The 20,883-nt window shown below is 36.5% G+C and overlaps 1 protein-coding gene across 1 annotated transcript; it reads left to right on the forward strand.

The window, feature by feature from the left end:
• Positions 1-2,861: 2,861 nt before the first annotated feature.
• On the forward strand, positions 2,862-16,006 carry LOC146131863 (cGMP-dependent protein kinase 1-like). The gene is made up of 12 exons (XM_083397580.1): positions 2,862-2,945; positions 3,311-3,403; positions 4,474-4,593; positions 5,764-5,928; positions 6,798-6,983; positions 7,689-8,357; positions 8,973-9,085; positions 10,095-10,257; positions 10,370-10,510; positions 11,684-11,824; positions 14,793-14,912; positions 15,829-16,006. The coding sequence occupies exons 1-12, from the start codon at positions 2,910-2,912 to the stop codon at positions 15,979-15,981; spliced, it is 2,100 nt and encodes a 699-aa protein (XP_083253706.1). The 5' UTR covers positions 2,862-2,909; the 3' UTR covers positions 15,982-16,006.
• Positions 16,007-20,883: the final 4,877 nt, after the last annotated feature.

A 20,883-nucleotide genomic window follows, 5' to 3' on the forward strand; every position in this document is an offset into this window, starting at 1 on the left:
GAGGCTCCAAGGAGTGGCCAACACGGCAAAGCAGGATTTGATTGTAAGTCGCTTTCTTGCCAATTTACATGGCGGTTATGAGTTAAACGGATTTCGTACGGGCTTTTGGAATTGACGAATTGCAAGGTCGATTTCGGAGTTGTTTTTTTAGATAATTTTTTTTCTTAATCTTAGTGGAACACTAATTAATATACTTTTTAGAGCGACCATACCCTTTTTATTATGATTTGGCTTTTAAATTTAGCGGATCCCTGTTTGATCTATTGGTCAACAAAAACAAGTGAAATAACTTCAGGGCCGGTTACTAAAATAACCACTGGATTTACTTCCAAGAAGGTTTTAACCCTCGTTTTGTTTTTTAACGACAGTCGTTTATTGCCGTTTGGCCAGTTTTTATCTCAGTTAACGACCAAGAGGATCAATCATTTTTTGTTCCGTAAGTTAGGGAAAAAAACATTCGTCATCCCATACACAACCTTTCAACTATTTTTGATAGGGTTGTCATGAGTGTACGGTTGTAAGCAAGACGTTTTAGAAGACAAAATTGCCAGTTAAAGTAAAGTCTTTGCTTTTTCAGCTAAATTTTTTCGATTTTTTATCGGCATACTCACTCGGTTTTAAAATAGTTTTAGATTGAGTTCACACAAAACTGAAAAGTTAAAACTGTAACTTTTTTCTAAAAATGATAAAAAAGGCATATTTTTAACACACTTAACAAAAATTTAAAACAGAGAATGCGGACGAAAAAAATAATAGAAAAAAAAATATAAAATTAACAAAAAATTAAATAAAAGAAAAGTTTAACCTAAAAAAAAAGATACGCCTAAAAGTTTTTTTTTTCATAAATAATGTAGTACAAATCAAGCATTTTTATTTAAAAAGACTTGTGTTACCCAGTCACTTGGCCCCAAAGCCTAAAGGCAATATCAAATTTAAAAAAATGCTATTTAAATAATTATAATTCAACCAGTGACACGAATATCTCCTTAACGAGCGTTTTTCGCCTTACGCAGTTGACGCAAAATGCGTCGGCCGATCTCACGCAAAAACTTCTGGACACGCAACGTGAAGCTCAGGTGGGGTTTCACCGAAATAGCAACCGCATTTAATTTGTGCACCGGACACTTTTCGACTCAAACCGAATCGAAAGACACGCGTGTTTTTAATTCTGCACATTTAAGCATGATAAAGAGATCTTGTGTTTTAGTCCTATTAGTGGCGAGTTGTGGAGTCTTTGTAATTTCATGATTTCCCAATTTAAGGCGTTAAAAGCTATTTTTTTTCCTGAAATAAAACGTAAAGAGCAATACGCTTTTCCTGTTTTTAGATCAAAGAGAGTGTATTACAAATTAAGAGTTTAAATTCTGTGATCTAGCCCTTCTGAATTGGTTGTGTTGATCAAAGATAACGGCTTACATGAAAAACGTTATTGTTGGTCGAAACCACCACTTCAGAAGGGCTGGTTTGCAGTTGTGAAAGATTCACACATATCGGTTAATATGTCAATATGTGTGCACCTTTTACCCGTATATGTGTGCATCTTTCATTGAATGTTGAACTGTTGATCCCTTTCAACATGGAGTTAATTGTACTAACATGATGCAAGTAATGGTTGTTTCTCACCCTACTTCCTCTGGGCCTGTGTATCAGTTGGTAGAGCGACGGTACCGCTATGACCGGAGGTCGTGAGTTCGAACCTCACCCAGGCTAGTTGTTTTTCTAGCATGGTGTGCTTAAATATTCTTAATTGATCGACTAATTCGGTTAGTCGCTCAAAGACTTAGGGTGAGTTTAAATTCTATAGCTTTTTACACTCGCAGTCTACGAGTAAATAGCCACTTTAATTTGTTGTGTTGTTTTTTTTTACTGTGTGGCCAACGTGGAGCACTCAACATTGAACATGCATGATTGTTTAATTACAATTTTTCAACAGATCCCCATCAATTACCATAAAGTCTTTCTATCGTAGATTGTCATACCCTTCTATGCCACCACCTTTATGTACACCACAGTATTTTTGTTACCTTAAAATGGAAATAACCTATTAACACAAACGACTGGTTTTAATGTAAACTTTAGTACAAACAACTACGAATACAAATAGGTCTATACGTGTAATACACAACACGTTACCCGACGTTTCAATTGAAGCTTAAACTTTCATAATGCTGTATTACGGTGTTGGCTTTAAATTGTATGATCGGACCAAATCAAAATAAAATTGTTTTATTGGTTCATTTAAATAACGTATTAAGCGGTGCTTTTTGTACGACTGTAAATCAAGTGGCACTGGTAAATGACAATTTTTTTTTACTTTTACCTAAAGAAGCACGGTTGTGCGGAAGCTTGCCGACATTACACAGCAAATTGTCGTTAAACAGTGTCACTTGATTTCCAGTTTTCAAAAAAGCAACTTTTTGCTTAATTTGATGGAACGATCACACAATTTATTCTGATTTGTTAGACTAATACGATTTTTAACAATAATTTTGATATTGGTTTAATTGTACATATACTCATGTGTAAAGTTGTACAAAAATTTGAAGCATAATGGTTTGAGGTTCTACTAAGACATATAATAACATCCAAGCCCATACATATGTAGGTATCATTTTTAACGTTTCGAATAACTCTTTATTTGTTTTTACCACCTGTGATACCTGCTTCTGTATGGGCTTTGATATTATTCTTATTACGTCTTAGTACAACCTCAATCCATTATGCTCCAAATTTTTGTACAACGTTACATATATGTGTATGTACGATTATCCAAAACCTCAGAACTGTATTATTGAGGACTTTTCTCTCATCTGTTTTCACTTAATAACTCACCCGTCATCCGCTTTTTGCAGCTGATGGAAAGAAACTTCCAGAAGAAACTGATTGCGAAGGAAGAGCAGATTGCAAGAATGAATGACACCCTCGCTACTTTACAATCCAACAACGTGAGACTAAACTTTTAATTTATTTATTGGTCGATGGCATTTTATTTTAATCAAATTCAAGACGTTTACGTCGGGTATAGTTTATAGAAGGGGTCAGGGTTTTGTTTTTAAGGTTTGGTTTGGGTGACCGCTAAGTAGTTTTAAGAGACCGTAAGTGTTTCATTTAAATACCAAAAAATAGCCATATTTGCTTAAACGAATTATTTATTATTTTTTGGGAAACCGCTGGAGAAATTTGGGGGACCGTTTCGACATGTATTTGAATTTCTTCTGCTATTTTATCAAGAAAACGGCAAAAAATCCCCCCAAAAAATTACAGGATTTTACGAAAACTTTTTTCAAAAAGTATTTTTTTATTTTTTCAGCAAGATTCCCCCGATGTCGCCACGCAGATTAGGGAGAGAGACGAAGAAATTGTTCGACTCAAGGAAATTCTCGATTCCATAAGATCTAAGCACGTGAGTTAATCGTAGCAAACAGTTTTCATTGAACATATCTTCGATGTTCTTCCGCAATTTTCTCAAATTTTGAGAATGCTGAGAAACAATCTTAATATTTCATGATGATAGTCATAGAAAAATCTCAGAAATCGTTACGGAATATCGAGTTTTGCGAAGAGAAGATAAATATTGACGTTTCAAACAGGACGGGTAAATTTCTTCGAGTGCATCAAACAGCAAACATCCCAAGTACAACAAACACTCGAAATATACCGGGTGTTGTTAATCGTGTCACACAGCAACTATCTTGTTTTACCGCTGAACGCAAATTTGCCAAGTGACGAATTTATACCAAGAATATCGGTTTTGCTTTCTGGATAAATTCCTAAAAAGGTTCGCGAAAACCAAGCCCAGACACTTTTCTTTGCCATGTTTGCTTCTCTCTATAAATATATTTCCTATTTCCCTATTGGATGCCCTCAAATTCGCACGTCATGTTAGGCGTGGTCTCAGTAAATCTGCGTAGGACGTTTTTGCACCTTAATCAATTGGCGGACCGACAGCACAAGTTTTAACAATGTTTGTTCAGCCAAAGTGTTGGAGGTACAGTACGATGTAACGGTTGTGATTACATTTTCAGTTCAGTATTTTGTTTTAAACCGCCCTAACTATGAACATTGATTGAACACATTGTTTTCTTGATAATAAGATTTTACCATACCCATATGTTGTGACAATAATACGAGTGGTAGAAAGTGGAATGACTACGACTATAGTTGCCAATTTAGTACTTCTTACTAAACCAACGTAATAATAAACTAGCAATCGAGTTCAGTAAATACCTATTTTTTAATAGCCATCTTGTTCAATTGAACGCCTATATTTTTAAAACTAAGCAACTAGTCTAATAAACACCATGTTTTTCAAAAGCCATTTAGTTCAATAAATGCGAATTGGTACAACTGATGTTGTCTGGTCAAAATAAACTTGTTTAACCTAAAGAAACGCGGTCCAGTCTATTTGGATTTATTTCCTCAAGCAATTCAACTCGCATAGTTAAAACACCGTCCTTTTTTATTTACCGTCAGGTGGCGCCACCTGTGACCAACAAGGACCGAAGGTTGGCGGTTCCAGGAACAAAAGTCGAGACCAGGGTTGACCTGAAGAAGCACGACAAAACACCAGAGCAACGAAAAGTGCTCAGAGAGGTACAACTTCAAAACTTTAAGCATAATTGTTGGACGTTTAAAATATAGACGTATAGTAGAAATTTTTACGACTTCAGCCCATATAGAAGTAGGTAGCATTTTGTAAGGTTTCTTGTATCTCTTTATTCATTTTTAACAAAATTTAAATTTGCACAACTGTTCTAACTTTTTGTCGTAGAAAATCGTATGGTTTAAATCTAACTTTGGTTTTGACAACAATATAATGCACTTAATTGTTAGTACAATGAAATGTGCATTTAAAAAGTTCTGTACTACAACTATGTAGTAACTTTTTGTGTTTTCTTAAAAAAAATAGAACTAAAGTGTTAATGATTTTCCTCATAAGCTCTTTGCTTTTATTGTAAGGATGTGCCCTATTAAAAACAGAACCTTGAGATATTTTGAATAGAATTATAGCCATAGCTTATAACTTTACTACCTCATTTATCTCCAAAATTTAGATATTTAAAAAATAATGATTTAGACTGTATTGGGGCTGAACTTAACCCCCTAAAAGAATTAAATCCTAACTAGTCGGTTTTAGCATTTTGATGTCTTTATCTTTACATTCCGGATAAGCCCATCGATGGGGGTTATTAGAAAACTCCATTTCCTTTGTGCCAAACACTGTATAAATATACAAGACTTTTAAAGAACAGACAATTAACTAAACCTAATCTATAAACACAGTGACTTTTGGTTTCTTTACAGTCTATCTAGCTTTCAATAAATGCCCCTAAATGGGCAATATGACAAAACTCCACTTTAACACGATGAAACCATCAACATCTAGTTTCTTTATTTTAATTTTTCGAACTCCACTCTATAGCCATGTCTTTTTGACTCTTCCTTTTTTTCAAACTAAACCACTCTATACCGTTTTTTTGGTACTCCACATATCAACAATCAAAAAACTTGTCTTAATATGGAACAAACAGTAACCGAATAAGGAAGGTCTCACAAAAATGAACAATTTTAACAAAGTGTGTTATCAAACTGTTTGAAATAGACATTGTTGCAAACTCCACTCTAACACGATTAAATCACTTGTAACTCTACTCGTTCAACTCTTTATTCATAAAACTCTGCATAAGAAAGTGACAGCTCTTTTTAATGACATTTTACCAAAGCTTTCCGATACTTAATGTTTATTTCTTTTTCATCTTCCAGGCGATCCTCAACAACGACTTCCTGAAGCATCTCAACGAGGATCAGATCACGGAGATGATCGATTACATGCAGAGGAGCATGCCGCAGAACGACGTCTTCATCAAGGAAGGAACAAACGGAGACAGGCTCTACATCCTCGAGTCCGGAAGACTGGATGTCACGCAGGTTGGTATTCAGTTAACTGGATAGAAATTGAATCGAATTGTATTTAATCAAAATGTTTTTCAACTTAAAACTCGCAACTGGATAGAATTGTATTGAACCAATTTTTTAACTTAAAATTTAAGCGAATTGGATTTAATTAAATCGAATTGTATTTTACGAATTTTTAACTTAAAATTTAAGAAAATTGAATTTGACTAAATCGATTTTTGTAATTTATAATTTTTTTTAACGTAAAACGTTTAAGTAAACTGGATGAAATTGAATCGAATTGAATTTAATCAATGTTTTTAACTAAAAAATTAAGGGAGCTAGATTAACTGAAATCTAATTATATTTAATCCAATTTTTGTACTTTAAACTTTTAAGTTAACTGGTTGAAATTAAATCGAATTTTTTCTATCGAATTTTGAAACTTCAAATTTTAGAGAATTGGATTTAATTTAAGCGAATTTTGTAATTAATTACTTTTTTTTGAACTACAAAACTCTTAAGTTAGCTAAATTAATTTGAATCGGAAGACTAGAACATAGACAAGTGGTTCTCAAACTTTTTCACGGACTACGAGCGGTCCACGGACTCAATTTAAGCACCACTTATTAGTCTATAAGTCTACATTAAAGACTATTAACCGGACACCTATTCTTCCAACAGGGTGACACATACCTTACCAGCTTGGAAGCATAAAATGTTTTAGGCGAGCTATATGTAGTACTAAGTGCACAGAAAGCACAATGTTGGAGTAGCGATGGCCATCGTAAAATTACAACTTACTAATACATAGCGTGCGTTCTATATATACGGTCTAATCAAGATTGGCAAAAAGACAAAGGCTAGAATATAAACTAACCTGACACCTATTCTTCCAACAGGGTGACACATACCTTACCAGCTTGGAAGCAGGCACAGTGTTTGGGGAGCTTGCGATCCTGTACAACTGCAAGAGAACGGCGACGGTGACGGCCAAGACGCCCACCAAGATCTGGATGCTGGAACGAAACGTTTACCAGAACATCATGAAGAACGCGTCCAACGATAAGCGAACTGAAGTGACCGATGTGAGTGTGTGCTTTAAATTACGTTCGATAAGAAGTGGCCTGTGTGTGTGTCATTTTTTGTCTTTGTTTACGCGGTAAGACTTTGTTTAAACTAAAGCAGTGGTTCTCAAACTGGGGTTCGCGTTCCTTTTGGGGTCCGCGAGACAATTTTCTGGGGCCGCAAAGCACCTAATAGAAACCAACACGATGCTCCTGAAGATCAACATTTTTTGTGCAATAAGATTTCCAGGCAACTTAACTTTTCAAAACCAAGCTGATTAGTTGTTCATTCACGTTATTGAACGCTTTAAGTTGAATGTATTGTGACGCCATAGTGTTGGGTTGTGCTAATGAGAATTACGTTTTTACAGCTTGCTGCGCTGCCACTGTGGGCTGTACGGCCACTGTTTTAAAGCTGTTCGTAATTTTTTTTACTGTTTTAAAACTGTTTGTTTTGAATAAAAAAAATATTAAAAATTTAAGCAAAAGTTTACAAAAAAAATGCTAAAACGTTTATCCAAAATAAACATAGAGCAAAAAAAATCATAAAAACTTATTGAAAAACCATTAAAAATGAAAATGCCAAATCCCACAGGAAGCAGATAAAACATCACACTTAAAATAAAAAAAATATTGAATATTTAAGCAGAAGGGGCATATTTTATCCAGCATGAACGTAATGCAACAAACCATAATAAAATAATTTAAATTCCTATTTTCCCACAGGCTCTTCGCAAAGTTTCCCAGCTTAAGCAAATCGGTCCACGCAAGCTTGGAAAGATAGCAGACGCCCTAGAAGACGACGTGTACAAGAAGGGCGACTACATTATCAGGCAGGGGGAGAGCGGTGACACCTTCTACATTATAATGAGCGGGGAGGTGGACGTAACAGCAGTGGGCCAGGAATACACGGACAGCATAGAGGACCCTACACCTCGCGAGAAGTTCATAAGGACCTTGAAACGTGGAGATTACTTTGGCGAGAAAGCGCTGAGAAGTGATAGCGGGCTACGGGGGGCTAATGTCATCGCCAAGACCTCAAAAGTACGCTGTATGACGCTGGATAAGAAGTCATTTCTCCAGCTGATCGGCAACCTTGCGGACAAGGACTGGGACGCTCCAACTAAGACAAAGATCAACAAACAGTCGACTGTCAGCGCTAGATACAGCAGCTCCGCTAACCGGCTTATAGTCAGTGATAAGCCTAGGAGCAACCGTCCTTCTAGTACTTTCCTGGAGATGACTCCCCGAAAGATGCCGTCCACCATCGAGAGTTGGTCCCTCTCCGATTTCGAGTTCGTAGGAGTGCTCGGAGTGGGAGGATTCGGTCGAGTGGAGCTGGTGCGATTGCGCAATCAGTCAGATCGCAGCTTCGCGCTCAAATGCATGAAAAAGGTACCTATTATATAAAATTCCTATGTTTACAAAAAAACATTGGTAGGAAAATAGTGCATAAAAGGGTGCTTAGAAAATTATAATATTTACAAATAGAGTATTCGTGTAAAAAAGTAGAAAAATAGTGTAAAAAAGTATTCGTGTAAAGCCCTCGAATGCATAAGAAGGTACATAGAAAATTCCCATATTTATACAAAAAGATTATTCGTGTAAAAACTAGGAATGAAAAACAAGAGATTTCGTCAAGTCACGAGTCCGACTCCGACTCTAAAGCCTGTATTTCACCCATTTACGTAACTCAAATAAGGTGGATGTTTAGCAATCCACTCATCCTTACACAATACGTGGTTGGCAAATATTCCACCAAATGATATTCAATCCTCACAATTTACATTTTAAGTTTAAAAAATTGGTATTGCGCATGCGCACATCGGACTCGGGACTTGGGCAGGCTTAGCGAACTTCCGAGTCCAAATCCAACATCCAGCAAAGTAAACCGACGGTTGAGTCTCAACTCCGACTCTGACTCATCCCTTGTTTTGACAATTTCCTTGAGCCAGACTTTGACGAGTTGTTTTTTCAGTGTTGCAACATTTCGTTTTTGTGTTCTTTCAGTGTCACATCGTCGAAACCAAACAGGAGGATCACATTTACAGCGAGAAGAAGATAATGAGGGACTCCAACTGCCCATTCATTGTTCAACTCTTCAAGACTTTCAAGAACGATATGTGAGCTTCCGCTTTGACACATTTTAGCCAAACGATAGAGCAATTGGTGTTGTATTGACTCAAGTCAATGACTTGACTTAACTAAACTCAAGTTACTGTTTTAAAACAATTCACTTTTTAAGTCTTTTGGCCCAAATGACTTGACTGGGACTTGTTATTAAGCCAAACAACTTTGGTTCGAATAAAGTATTTTAATTACGTTTTTTTGGGTTGATAAAATTGGGTTATTTATCTTAAGGCGTGATTTGCGATCCAGCATAGTCTACATTTAATGGTAGATTTATTAAAAAAGTAGATTGACAACTGGAGGTAACTTAACTTCTTAACGAAAATATTTAGTTGTTAACTTTATGTTTAAAATATACCGTGCTTTAAAACCCCCTTACATTTTGCACCCCTCGCTAATTTTTGTGCCCCTAAATATCCGTTTGACGACTTGTTCCAAACCACACAAACCCCATACCCTGTTTACAGCGTATTTTTCCTGACATGTATGCGTCTTTTCAACTTTGGTTCAAATAAAGTATTTTAATTACGTTTTTTTGGGTTGATAAAATTGGGTTATTTATTTTAAGGCGTGATTTGCGATCCAGCATAGTCTACATTTAATGGTAGATTTATTAAAAAAGTAGATTGACAACTGGAGGTAACTTAACTTCTTAACGCTCAAGCAAACTGTGGCCTATTAAAAAACGTTTGAACGTAGTAATGACGTCATTTGGTATTGGATCGGTCCACGATACTTTTTTCAAAACTATCGGTTATCGGTAACGGATTAAGTATCGGACATACTTAATAGTTGCCAGAGGAGCTATTTTGCGATTAACTTAAACGAATGGTTTACAAAATTTCAATGTCGATTTCATCTATTTAGCTTATTTGAGAAGAGTAATTTAATATAGGATCAGAACTCAATACATTTTGTCCAAAATATCGGGTACCGGGCCAAACTGTCAAGTATTGGTGATCCACTTAATCAACTGTAATTCAAATCCCTGTGTACTCCCAGGTACGTTTACATGCTGATGGAAGCCTGTCTTGGAGGCGAGTTGTGGACCAAGTTGAGGGACGACGGTTGCTTTGACGATTCCAGGGCGAGGTTCTACACAGCTTGTGTGGTAGAAGCGATGGAATATCTTCATCTGAGAGGAATCGTGTATAGGGATCTCAAGGTACGGTTTTAAAGAAGCTCTCGGCGCTCCATGTGTTGAGAAACCCTTTTTTTACAGTAAGGTGTGTATTTGAAAACAAATAAAATACATAAAATACGTTTTACCTTTTCAGCCTGAGAACCTACTCTTGGACAAGAAGGGTTACGTTAAGATTGTGGACTTCGGGTTCGCCAAGAGCATCAACCATGGGGAGAAGGCATGGACGTTCTGTGGGACGCCCGAGTATGTCGCCCCAGAGGTTATACTCAACAAGGTAAACAAAATGGTTGGAGCCAATGGTTAGAGGTTGTAGTATTAAGAACATCAAAGCACACATAGATGTAGGTAGTAAGAATATCAAAGTCCATACTGAAGTAACTAGCATTTTGAACGTTTCGAATAACTAGTTTTAATCAGTGCCTTCTCACTATGTTCAAAGTGAATATAAAGATATTCGAAACGTTCAAAATGACACCTACTTCAGTATGACATTCTTACTAAACATCTCGTTACTCATTTTTCGATATTGAAAATGAATCAAGAGATATTTTAAACGTTCAAATTGTTACCCACTTCTGTATGGGCTTTAATATTTTGGAGTAGGCTATAATGGTTGGAGGTTGTAGTAAGACGCAGTAATAATATCAAAGCCCATACAGAATATAGGTAGCATTTTTAACGTTTCGAATATCTCTTTATTCATTTTTAACATGTCCTTATTTATTTTTCGATGTTGAAAATCGAATCAAGATATTAAAACGTTTAAATTGCTACCTACTTCTGTATGGGCTTTAATATTTTGGAGTATAATGGTTGGAGGTCGCAGTAAGACGTAGTAAGAATATCAAAGTCAATACAGAAGTAGGTAGCATTTTGAACGTTTCGAATAACTAGTTTTAATTAGTGCCTTCTCACTATGTTGAAAATGAATATAGAGATATTCGAAACGTTCAAAAAGAAATCTACTCCTGTGGGCTTTGATATTCTTACTAAAGCATGACATTTTTCCAGCTAATTCCTTGTGCAAACCTTGCCAGCCTAAAAGTTTTATTTATTTCAAAATGCATTGTTAAAAGTGGAATTCGGAATAGTTTTTTTGGATCTCGAGGTTCTAAAACAGTACATTTTAAAACCATACTGTTGGTTAATTTATACACTAGCTTTTATGGCTTATGGCACCCCAGAAATAACAAATAGATTGCGGCACCCCTACTAAAACTTTTATGGAATGTTACTTCAAACGAAACTGCAACAACAAATATCAAGTTTACTCAATATAGTAACCATTATTTGATTTACTGTACTCTCAGATTTCAAAATATCTGGCCACCCGTGAACATGAGAAATGGCAACCCGGTATACACATAAACCTACCGTACTGTCGCAACACTAATATCAACCTTTACAGCAAAAACATTTTTTAACAGACCGCTATTTGCGTTTTTAGGGTCACGACATCGCAGTTGATTACTGGGCGCTCGGAATCCTAGTCTTCGAGATGCTGACGGGGAATCCCCCTTTCAATTCGTCAGACGCCATGAAGACTTATCGAATGGCGCTGCGTGGAATTGAGGCTATTGAGTGGCCGGTAAGACTAAAACCACTGATTATGAGTTGACAAGGAGCTAGAAAAACAAGCTAGAAACCTTATAGTTTTCTTAATTTTTTTTTGGCAAAAAAGGTGGCTGTAAAAACAAGCAAATCTAGTTTATTTAACCTTATCGGGTGGCGCTGCGTGGGATTGAGGCCATCAAGTGGCCGGTAAGACTTAAAATCACTGATTATGAGTTAAATGAAGTTGCTGATAGCTAGTTGTAGATCAAAAGTGTTTTACACTACAACGAAAGCCTTTGGAAGACTAACTAGCCGAATCAGTCAGTCAATGATTCAAGCAAGGCAGGCTAGAAAAACAATTCACCTGCAATGAGGTTCGAACTCTCGACCTCCGGTCAGGGCCGAGTAAGGGTACTGCAGGCCTAGGCTGTTTACTAGACAAGTGCCTGATTTTGCAAACCAAGCTACAAAAAGTAATAAATATATATACACTCGGCCAAGTTATTCGTCTTTAAGCAAAAACTGCACTGTACCGGATCTGCACCACTATCAGCCTTACAAAAATTTTCCCTTGAAGAAAATGAGTGCCGATTTTTTCCAGGGCCTAAGGCATTTAGCCTTGTAGCCTAATGGTTAATCCGGTAATGGCTCCAGCCATACTGGGACATCATGTTCGTACAAACAACCTTACATCTAAGGGGACCAACAAAATTTAGTAAGCAACGGTGCCATGGTTGTTTACATCCATTTAAAAACTTTTTATGGGTTTTAAGGTAATACGCTAAACTGCGTTTTTTTAATTTTAATTTTTTCAAATAGGGAAATGTTCCGCAACGAGAGACAAATGCGCAAAAAAATATGTCTAACCAGCTATTTGAAGCAAAAATTTCGGAGATTTAAAATTATAAAGTGTTTTAAAATACGTATAACCTGGAAAAATCTAAAAAATGAAAAAAATTCTATTTATCGACGTAGCAAAACCGCACGAGTTTTGCGACAAATTTGCCGTCAGTAGGCGAACATGTAATACGGTACGACTGACAATTAACGTTAATACTCACTAGAAAACCCAGAACCAGTCTTTGGTTGGCAGTCACTCGTTTTTTTAACTTACCAGTGCTGCTGGGCTTCGTGGACCGTCTGCGTGTACACTGTACATCTCTGATACGAGCTGATAAATGAATTTATTTCCATTGTACTGCAAAAAGCACTGTAAAGCAATATTTTTAATTTGGGACTTTACATTATTTTAGAAAATCGTTTACATCCTTTTTTGACATGAAGTTTAAGGTCATAAGCTAAACTGCGTTTATATAATTTTTTGATTAGCGAAATCAAAAAAATGTGTTCAGAAAACGAAAAACAAACTTACAGAAAATACACCAGTGAATTTAACCTGTCTAAATTCAACCGAGCAAACGGTTTTGGAGTCTCAATATATTGGTTCAAAATACACATAACCCTAAAACTCTGGAAAACCAACTAATCAACTCGGGCATTTAATTTATCGACGCAGCAAAACCGCACGAGAGAAAATAAAACGGATTTGCGACGATGCGGCTTTGAACAAGAATCGAACCAAACCGCGCATGTCAAAAGTCCCGGCCCATTCCACAAGAATTGATCGGGTCTGAGGGTTCGCGGCTTTGCGTTTGAACTTCGTCGAAAAACAACGTAAAAACACAGACAGTGCAACGGGGCGATATCGATCGGACGTCTACACACTTGGAATTGATTTAGCGCGAGGTTTTTCGTGGCTTTTTCGGTCGATCAAAATCGATGCCGTCGTGTTCGATTACATGGTTTTTTTTTGCTTGCACGAAACCTTGAACGACGTAAAATTATGGAACGGAAAGTTAGTTTGGACAACTCTGTGCGGATCTTTCAAGAAGCAAGTTTTGAATGTAAACTTTGAGAGATTCGAACTCACGACCTCACGTGAAACGGTCCAAAACGTTTTGCTGTATTTATGAAATCCGGCGTTTTATTTAACACTGAAAAACTAGTTACTGCCCTGTTTGTGTTTTACAGGGTACTGGGTAAACCAGAGATCACCAAATCATGCTTTATCAGGTCAAAGTATAGAAAAAAAGAAAAGAAAATTTATACCCTGACCCAGGGGCGGGCAACCTTTTTAACACAAGGGCCAGTTAGGAAATTTAATGCTTACAGGAGGGCCGCACACCAAATAAACACTAATTGATATTTTCAGCTTTTACTAGAAAAACACAAGTACAAGCGAATATGAAATATCATAGCAGACACACATGTGGATGTTCAAATAGAAGTTTGTGAGAAGGCTGATGTTCGATATTTTGAACCAACTTGTCAATGTTTGGTTCCAGGCCAGACGTGCATAGACGCAAACTATTTAACAGCAATAATTCAAAACCAGCTGTTAAACATAACATCTCAGTCAATATGCGCGGCAAAAGTCGTAGCAGACAAGTGTAATTGTTGCAAAACAATCATACCAGCGTGACGCAAGTAAAATTTCATGAATAAAGATTGTTTTGTAATAGATGCTTCCCATTCGAGTTCAACAACTGCATTAGTGTAGCGGTGTAGCCTATGGGCTACATTGCCCTTTAAACAGGAAACTGATTGAGCTAAAGTTCCAACATTGGTGCACACAAAATATCGTTATTTAGGGAAAAATATCTGGAAGAAGGCGAAGGGCCTCACAAAAAATGGCAAAGATCCGCACGTTGCCCGCCCCTGCCCTAACCCTAAAGTAAAGCACAAAGATCAGGCTATGTTGTTGTTTTTCTGTTTTAAACTGAAGTTGTGTTCGTATATATACGCTTTGGTTAAAAAAAATGTTATACTTTGACCTGATGAAGCACGGTTGTGGGAAAGCTTGTCATGAATACAATTGTCATTATATAGTGCAACCTGATTACCCTTAAAGTTTTCTTAAAACTCTTATGTAAAAGTTGTAAACAATCACGGTTTTACTGTAAATTAAAAACACTAAAAATCCCGCGCTCTCTTATTCGCAGAGCAAGATAAAGAAGACGGCTCAGAACCTCATCCGACGCCTCTGCCGCGAGAATCCTGCTGAGAGACTCGGTAACCTCCGGGAGGGAGTCAAGGAGATTCGCAACCACCGATGGTTCGCCGTAAGTTCGCCTTTCCGACGCCATTTTGTGTCAAAACCCGAGTGTGTGCTTGTGTGTGACAAGTTTGTCGGTTTGATCGATTGGCAGCTTGTAATAGGGTTGGTTTTGTTCTGTGAAGCACGCTGTAAGCAACTGGAGTTTTTCTCATGAAAACGGACTTGAAACGCTTTTAAATTAAAATATTTAATTTATTACTAAAATGCGGACCAATGTTTTTTAGGGGGTAATAAAAGTAATTTGATGCACCTTTTAAAAAAAAAGTCTTTTTGAATAAATAATAAGTGGAAAATAGGATAGATTTTCTCGATGTTATTTCAATGAAGTAGGAAATTAAAGGCAAATACAATATGTGCTGAGCGCGAACACTTCGTGTTTGAACATAGTTATTGTTGGCAAAAGTGGAAGTTAGGCGCAGTAGTTCTCAACCTTTTAAGGAGTTTTGGATTTTTTCACAAAAATTAAACGTTAAACTATAAGCAAATAACAAAACTAAAAATAGTCAAGTCATTTGACATTACAACACTGGATTTTACGCAGGGCTTTCATTGGGAGAGTTTGCGCAAGGGCGACCTGAAAGCTGCTTACATTCCCGAGATCCAGGCAGTCATTTGCACATTAAACACTTTTAGAGCTGTATATCACGTTTGTGTTATTTTTTTAGGTAAATTGTTGCTAAAAATCGGACGAGTTTACCAATTTTATTAGATTAACAGTTTACTTTTATATACAATGACATGACTTGAAATTGACTTGCTCCTACAATGACTTGACTTGGGCAACCGATAACTTGGACTGAGACTTGACTTGTTATTTTTGCTGAAGACTTGACTTGGACTTAAGTTATTTGTCAAATGACTTGACTTGGACCTAAGAAATTTCTAAATGACTTGTTAACAACACTGGTGATTTTACGCAGGGCTTTCATTGGGAGAGTTTACGCAAGGGCGACCTGAAAGCTCCTTACATTCCCGAGATCCAAGACACATCCGACCTGAGGAATTTCGACCGCTTCGAGCGCGAAAGCGAAAAGGTGGAATGCGAGACCTCGGGCTGGGACAAAGACTTCTAAGTGACGTCACAATGGGCTGCAGGAGCTGAAAAGTGCTCTCCGGCGCGGCACGCCACCATGCGGTGGCTTTTTGCCGCTAAATGGCGCTAGAGTTTGCGATAAAGCGCAGCGGTGTGTTTTTGACTTGGGGACGGGTGGGATTAACGTTTCCAAGGCTATTTTTGGCAAATTTTTGCAATACTTAGCTCAACCACTCATTAAAATAGCAAATTAACCTATATTTCATATATATATTATTATTGTTTAAATTCAATTAACAAAATTTTGGAAAATATTTTTGTGAACTGAACTCACGTGCCATAATAATTACGTCATCAACAAATTATCGAAGTCATACTTTTAAAAAAATGTGCCCCTGCTTTTTTGCGACACACCGCTGTTTTTTGTATCGTTTTGCCGCAGATGTTTTCTGTCTACCGACATGAAGCGCAAGCATATATAGCGGCTTTTTTTAAGCCGCGCTAAACCAAAACGTGTCGATGCGTAGTGGGAATATCAAAGTCCATATAAAAGTAGGTGGCATTTTGAATATCTTACATCTGATGTTAAAAATAAATAAAGAGTTATTCGAAACGTTCAAAATGATACCTACTTCTGTATGGGCTTTGATATTCTTATTACGAATTATTCCAAACGTTTTAAAAATTCTTACTACTTCTAACTCCGATCTCCGACAATTATTATGCTCCAAAGTTTAGTGTCGATACGCTTTGATTTTGAGATTTTTACTCTGAGGCATCGCGCGTAGGTCTCTATGACGAGACAATGCATCATTGTCGGCCTTTTTTAAACGGACGGGTTCGTATTGTATAAACGTACCTGCGTTACTTTGTATAGTTAATCTTTAACTAATTTTTAGGACTATTCTAAAGGTTGTAAATTAGCTGTTACTGCTCATAAAGAAATTGCGATTTTTTACAACCAAATATAGAAAACTCCAATAAATATTATTATTCAACTCTTATTTGAAATATATATTTTTTTAATTCCTATGGGTCTTCAATTAAAATGCACTGTTATTGTTTCCTATCAAAGCGTTAAGTATAATTATTTATGTTTTTATAAATATATTATTTTTATTTATGGTGCAGTTCCCACAGAAAATCACCACTCTTAAAAAACTTTGCTGAACTTAGCATTGTTTTAGATAAAATTCTTCATATTGTTAAACAGTTCATCATGTGTTTCACTGCAGTTCGAATTATGTACGTAAATGTACGAAAATTAAAAGTAGAAACCTGTTCTACTACAGGATTTAAATTTTATCTTCTTTTACTATAACTTTTGACGAAAAATCACAATTTTTTTAGCTAACGATAGCTTTTATGTTATGTACAGCCAAAATTGTCTGTTGGTTGATTTTGTGTTCTTATGGCAGACTTTCGTCCTTTCTGCATTTTAGTATTTATTTTTCGTCCCTCCAAAGTGCAGAGTTTCTTTTTCTATTGTTTGTTTGTTGTCTGCGTTCTACTTTCTTTGTTTCATCCCGTTCTTCACTTTGCGTTTTTCAAATCAGATGCACTATGACGTCACAGTACACGATGCAGTCCGCTGATTTTTGCCGCCGAATTCTTCATCGCCACGTGTAGCAAGCTGTCAGCACTTCAACTAAATTATCGCGTAGCTTTGGTTTCAATCACACATTGTACATCTCTGCATTCGCCAAAAACCCTTAGATGATTTTACACTCTCTTCAAGCAAGCATTTGGGCGCCCTGAGTTATCAAAAGCAAAATTACAGCATTCACACATAACCTAAATATAAAAAAAAAAGTTGTTTTTTAGAAACTTTTTTTTTTTAGAAGATTCTGCTCAGTCATTTGGAAAACTAACTATGTTTACGGTATTCTGCAGACATAAATAATATGCTGTTGCTACCAGACATACTAAAAATGAGTTCTTCTGTTGATATTTGTTACAAATATATACCAATCTTTGTATATGGCCGTATTTGTCTAATTCTAAATAGAGGAATCAGGTGGCACTGTATAAAGACAATTTGTATCTGATTCTCGACAAGCTTTCGCACAACCGTGCTTCATCAGGTCAAAGTATGATGAAGTACGGTTGGGCGAAAGCTTGTCGAGAATCAAATACAATTTGAAATATATTCCAGAAGAAGTTATTTTTAGTAGGCCATTCTGCAGATAATTCTGGCACGAGAGCCAATCATTTTAAAGATTTGGAGAAAAATAGATTTCGCCTATTTGATTAAACCAGGGGTTCTTAAAATGTGATCCGCGGAACCTCGGGTGTACCTGAACTAGTTTTAGGGTGTCCATGAAGGCCTAATTAAAATCTTTGTGTATAATTTATAAATGCGCTTTGGCGCCTTCTCCTTAAATGTATTTAGACTTTTACTTTCACTTTAAAAATAACAGGTTTCTCAAGTCTCATCAATTTATGTCGCCATCTTCAAAAATTCTATGCCGACCATGGTCCACGCGAACCAAAATAAATGTTAAAATAATTTTGGGACCCCTGGATTCAACAGTATTTTTTTATCACAGTTCATTAAACCCAACTTTTATGCTAACTTGGTTAAAAGATTCCGAGAAAATGTCTAATTTTAAGCATATTTTATATCTTACAGTGCAAATTGCTTCAGTTTTTTTATGTTTTTAGTGCACTATCTGGTTTTTATTAGACAACCATTCTTTCTTGTTCTTTTGCGACAAAATTTATTGTGACCATAAATGCCAGAAATGGGCAACATTATTTCCATGAAAAATGATGTTATTATAATAGTTTATTCCTACAACATAAACGCACAATGGTATAATGTAGCAACGACAGTCATCAATTTTGAAGCATGTATTTCAACAACAACAACAAAAATGTCTTCGATTTTTTATCGTGTCGTTTATATTTAAATGCGCGCTACACGTTTCCAAAGGTGAAACAGCACAGTATTTTTACATTGTTGCCATGTGCTAATTCGGTCGCACCATTTAGTCACAAACTGCAATTGGTTTCGCAACTTCGGTTACAGTTCATATACTATGAATAAAAAGACCGATCATCCTTTGACGGGTTTTCATGTGATTGTTGGTTAGACTATAGTATTCTGCAAGTTATTAAATTGTGTTTTGTAAAATATAAAATTAACAAGCTCTTATGGTTCTGTGGTAAATGGAGGATTGAGATGAAAGAAAAAGACAAAAGATGTTGCAAAAATATATCGACTTGCGATTTTATAAATAAAAAGCTTTGTAGAATACAATTTTATGATTTTTTTTCGTTTATGAACAAAGTTACAACGTTATTCAGTTTCCCATATGACGACTTAAGTTCTTTCCAAAAACAAGTAAACTCACCCTCAGGCGTTAGAATTTTCAAACTTTGAAACACATTTTTCTTCGCGAGCAAACAACAGTTTAAAGACGAAGACATCTCTAACCTCGTAACTTACATATTAAGTAACCTTTCGCCATGAGACAAAAGCGACCAAACCAAATACCCAAACGTGCTCTGTGTGAACATCTTCGTGTTGTCATTGTGTGTGTTAATGTTATTGACAGGCAGAGGCGGATCCAAATGGGGCACGTGGCCATGCCTAACAACAGGGTTTCTTAAACAGGTGAATGGTTCACCCCAGGATGCCAACCAAAAGGGGTGAATAAGGGTGAATCGTCAGAAATGGATGATAGCTTGCAAGCAGGGCGGATGTTCCGGGTGTTCAACCTGTTCAGTGAAATTGGACGAGATAGTTTTATCATATCATGAGACAAGGGTGAATGAAATCTGGAGATAGATGCTAGCGGTGAACAAAACTAAAAAAATTCAAGAAGCACTGCCCTACAACACTACAAAAAGCTGGATATTTTTTCCTATTCTAACAACGTAATTGCAAAACATTTTCGCACCCAGCTGGAATGTAGGCCTATTATAATTCTGGTATGTCAAAGCCTATTTTGTAAAACAGTTTGAGCCCGAAGGCGTCGTACGTCAAATCACTCCATCGAAAATGAAAGTTTTGCCAATCTAAATGGTTTAAAGGTGTTTTTCCGCTTGGCGCGATTCGACAAAATCTTTGTAAAGTAGCTTTAGTATTGTACTTGTGATGTCAAGTTGTAACAAAAAATGTTCGTAGCCTTCCCCAAACAAACAGCGTGGATCCGCGCCTATTGACAGCAAAGCAAACTTAGGCTATATTTAAACTGTATTAAACTGTTGAAAAGCAAACACGTATTATTAAGTAAAACGAGAAACTGTTCAACAAATACCCAAAACTAGTTAAAGAAACTAAAAATTGGGAATAATCTTGAGAGTATAATAATAACAAACGGTTTTTAGTTTTATTTTGCACAAAGATACTTTAGGAATATTTTATTAATTGTTAGCGGCACTATTTACAAAGCAAAAGGCTAGGAAAAGATAAAGCTTAACTAAGTGTTGAAATAACAAATTACTAATGGGTGCGCCAATAACCTACTGAGTTTCTAAAGTATAGTTTGTTTCTGCATCTTATTCAAGAAAAATTCTGAACATGTACCAAAAGTTTGACAAAATCTAGCATAACATTTACCCACGCTCTAGGAATGAAAAGACTTCCAAAAATGCCATGAAACGCAAGCCTGGAGATAAGGTAGATGGAAAACCTAAATGTAACGTGTTGACCGAAACTCCACGCGTCGCAAACAAACCAAACCCTCCTGTCGCAACAATTCCAGTCGTCACTCTGACAGCGCAATTCGTCTGAGCTAAATCAACGCTCGATACTGGGAACTGATGGCTCCAATACATTACATAACGTACGCAATGTGCTCGCCCGTTCGTTCAAACAACAGGCTTTATCTGTTGCCAGGTCCGCGGCCTGAAAAACAAGCAGGGACCTTGTATTGACTTGACACTTCACCTGGAGTATATTGGCATACATTTATTTGGTGCGGCCAGTCGAAAA

Source organism: Ascidiella aspersa, chromosome 9, assembly GCF_963924565.1.
Source record: "Ascidiella aspersa chromosome 9, kaAscAspe10.2, whole genome shotgun sequence".
NCBI lineage: Eukaryota > Metazoa > Chordata > Ascidiacea > Phlebobranchia > Ascidiidae > Ascidiella > Ascidiella aspersa.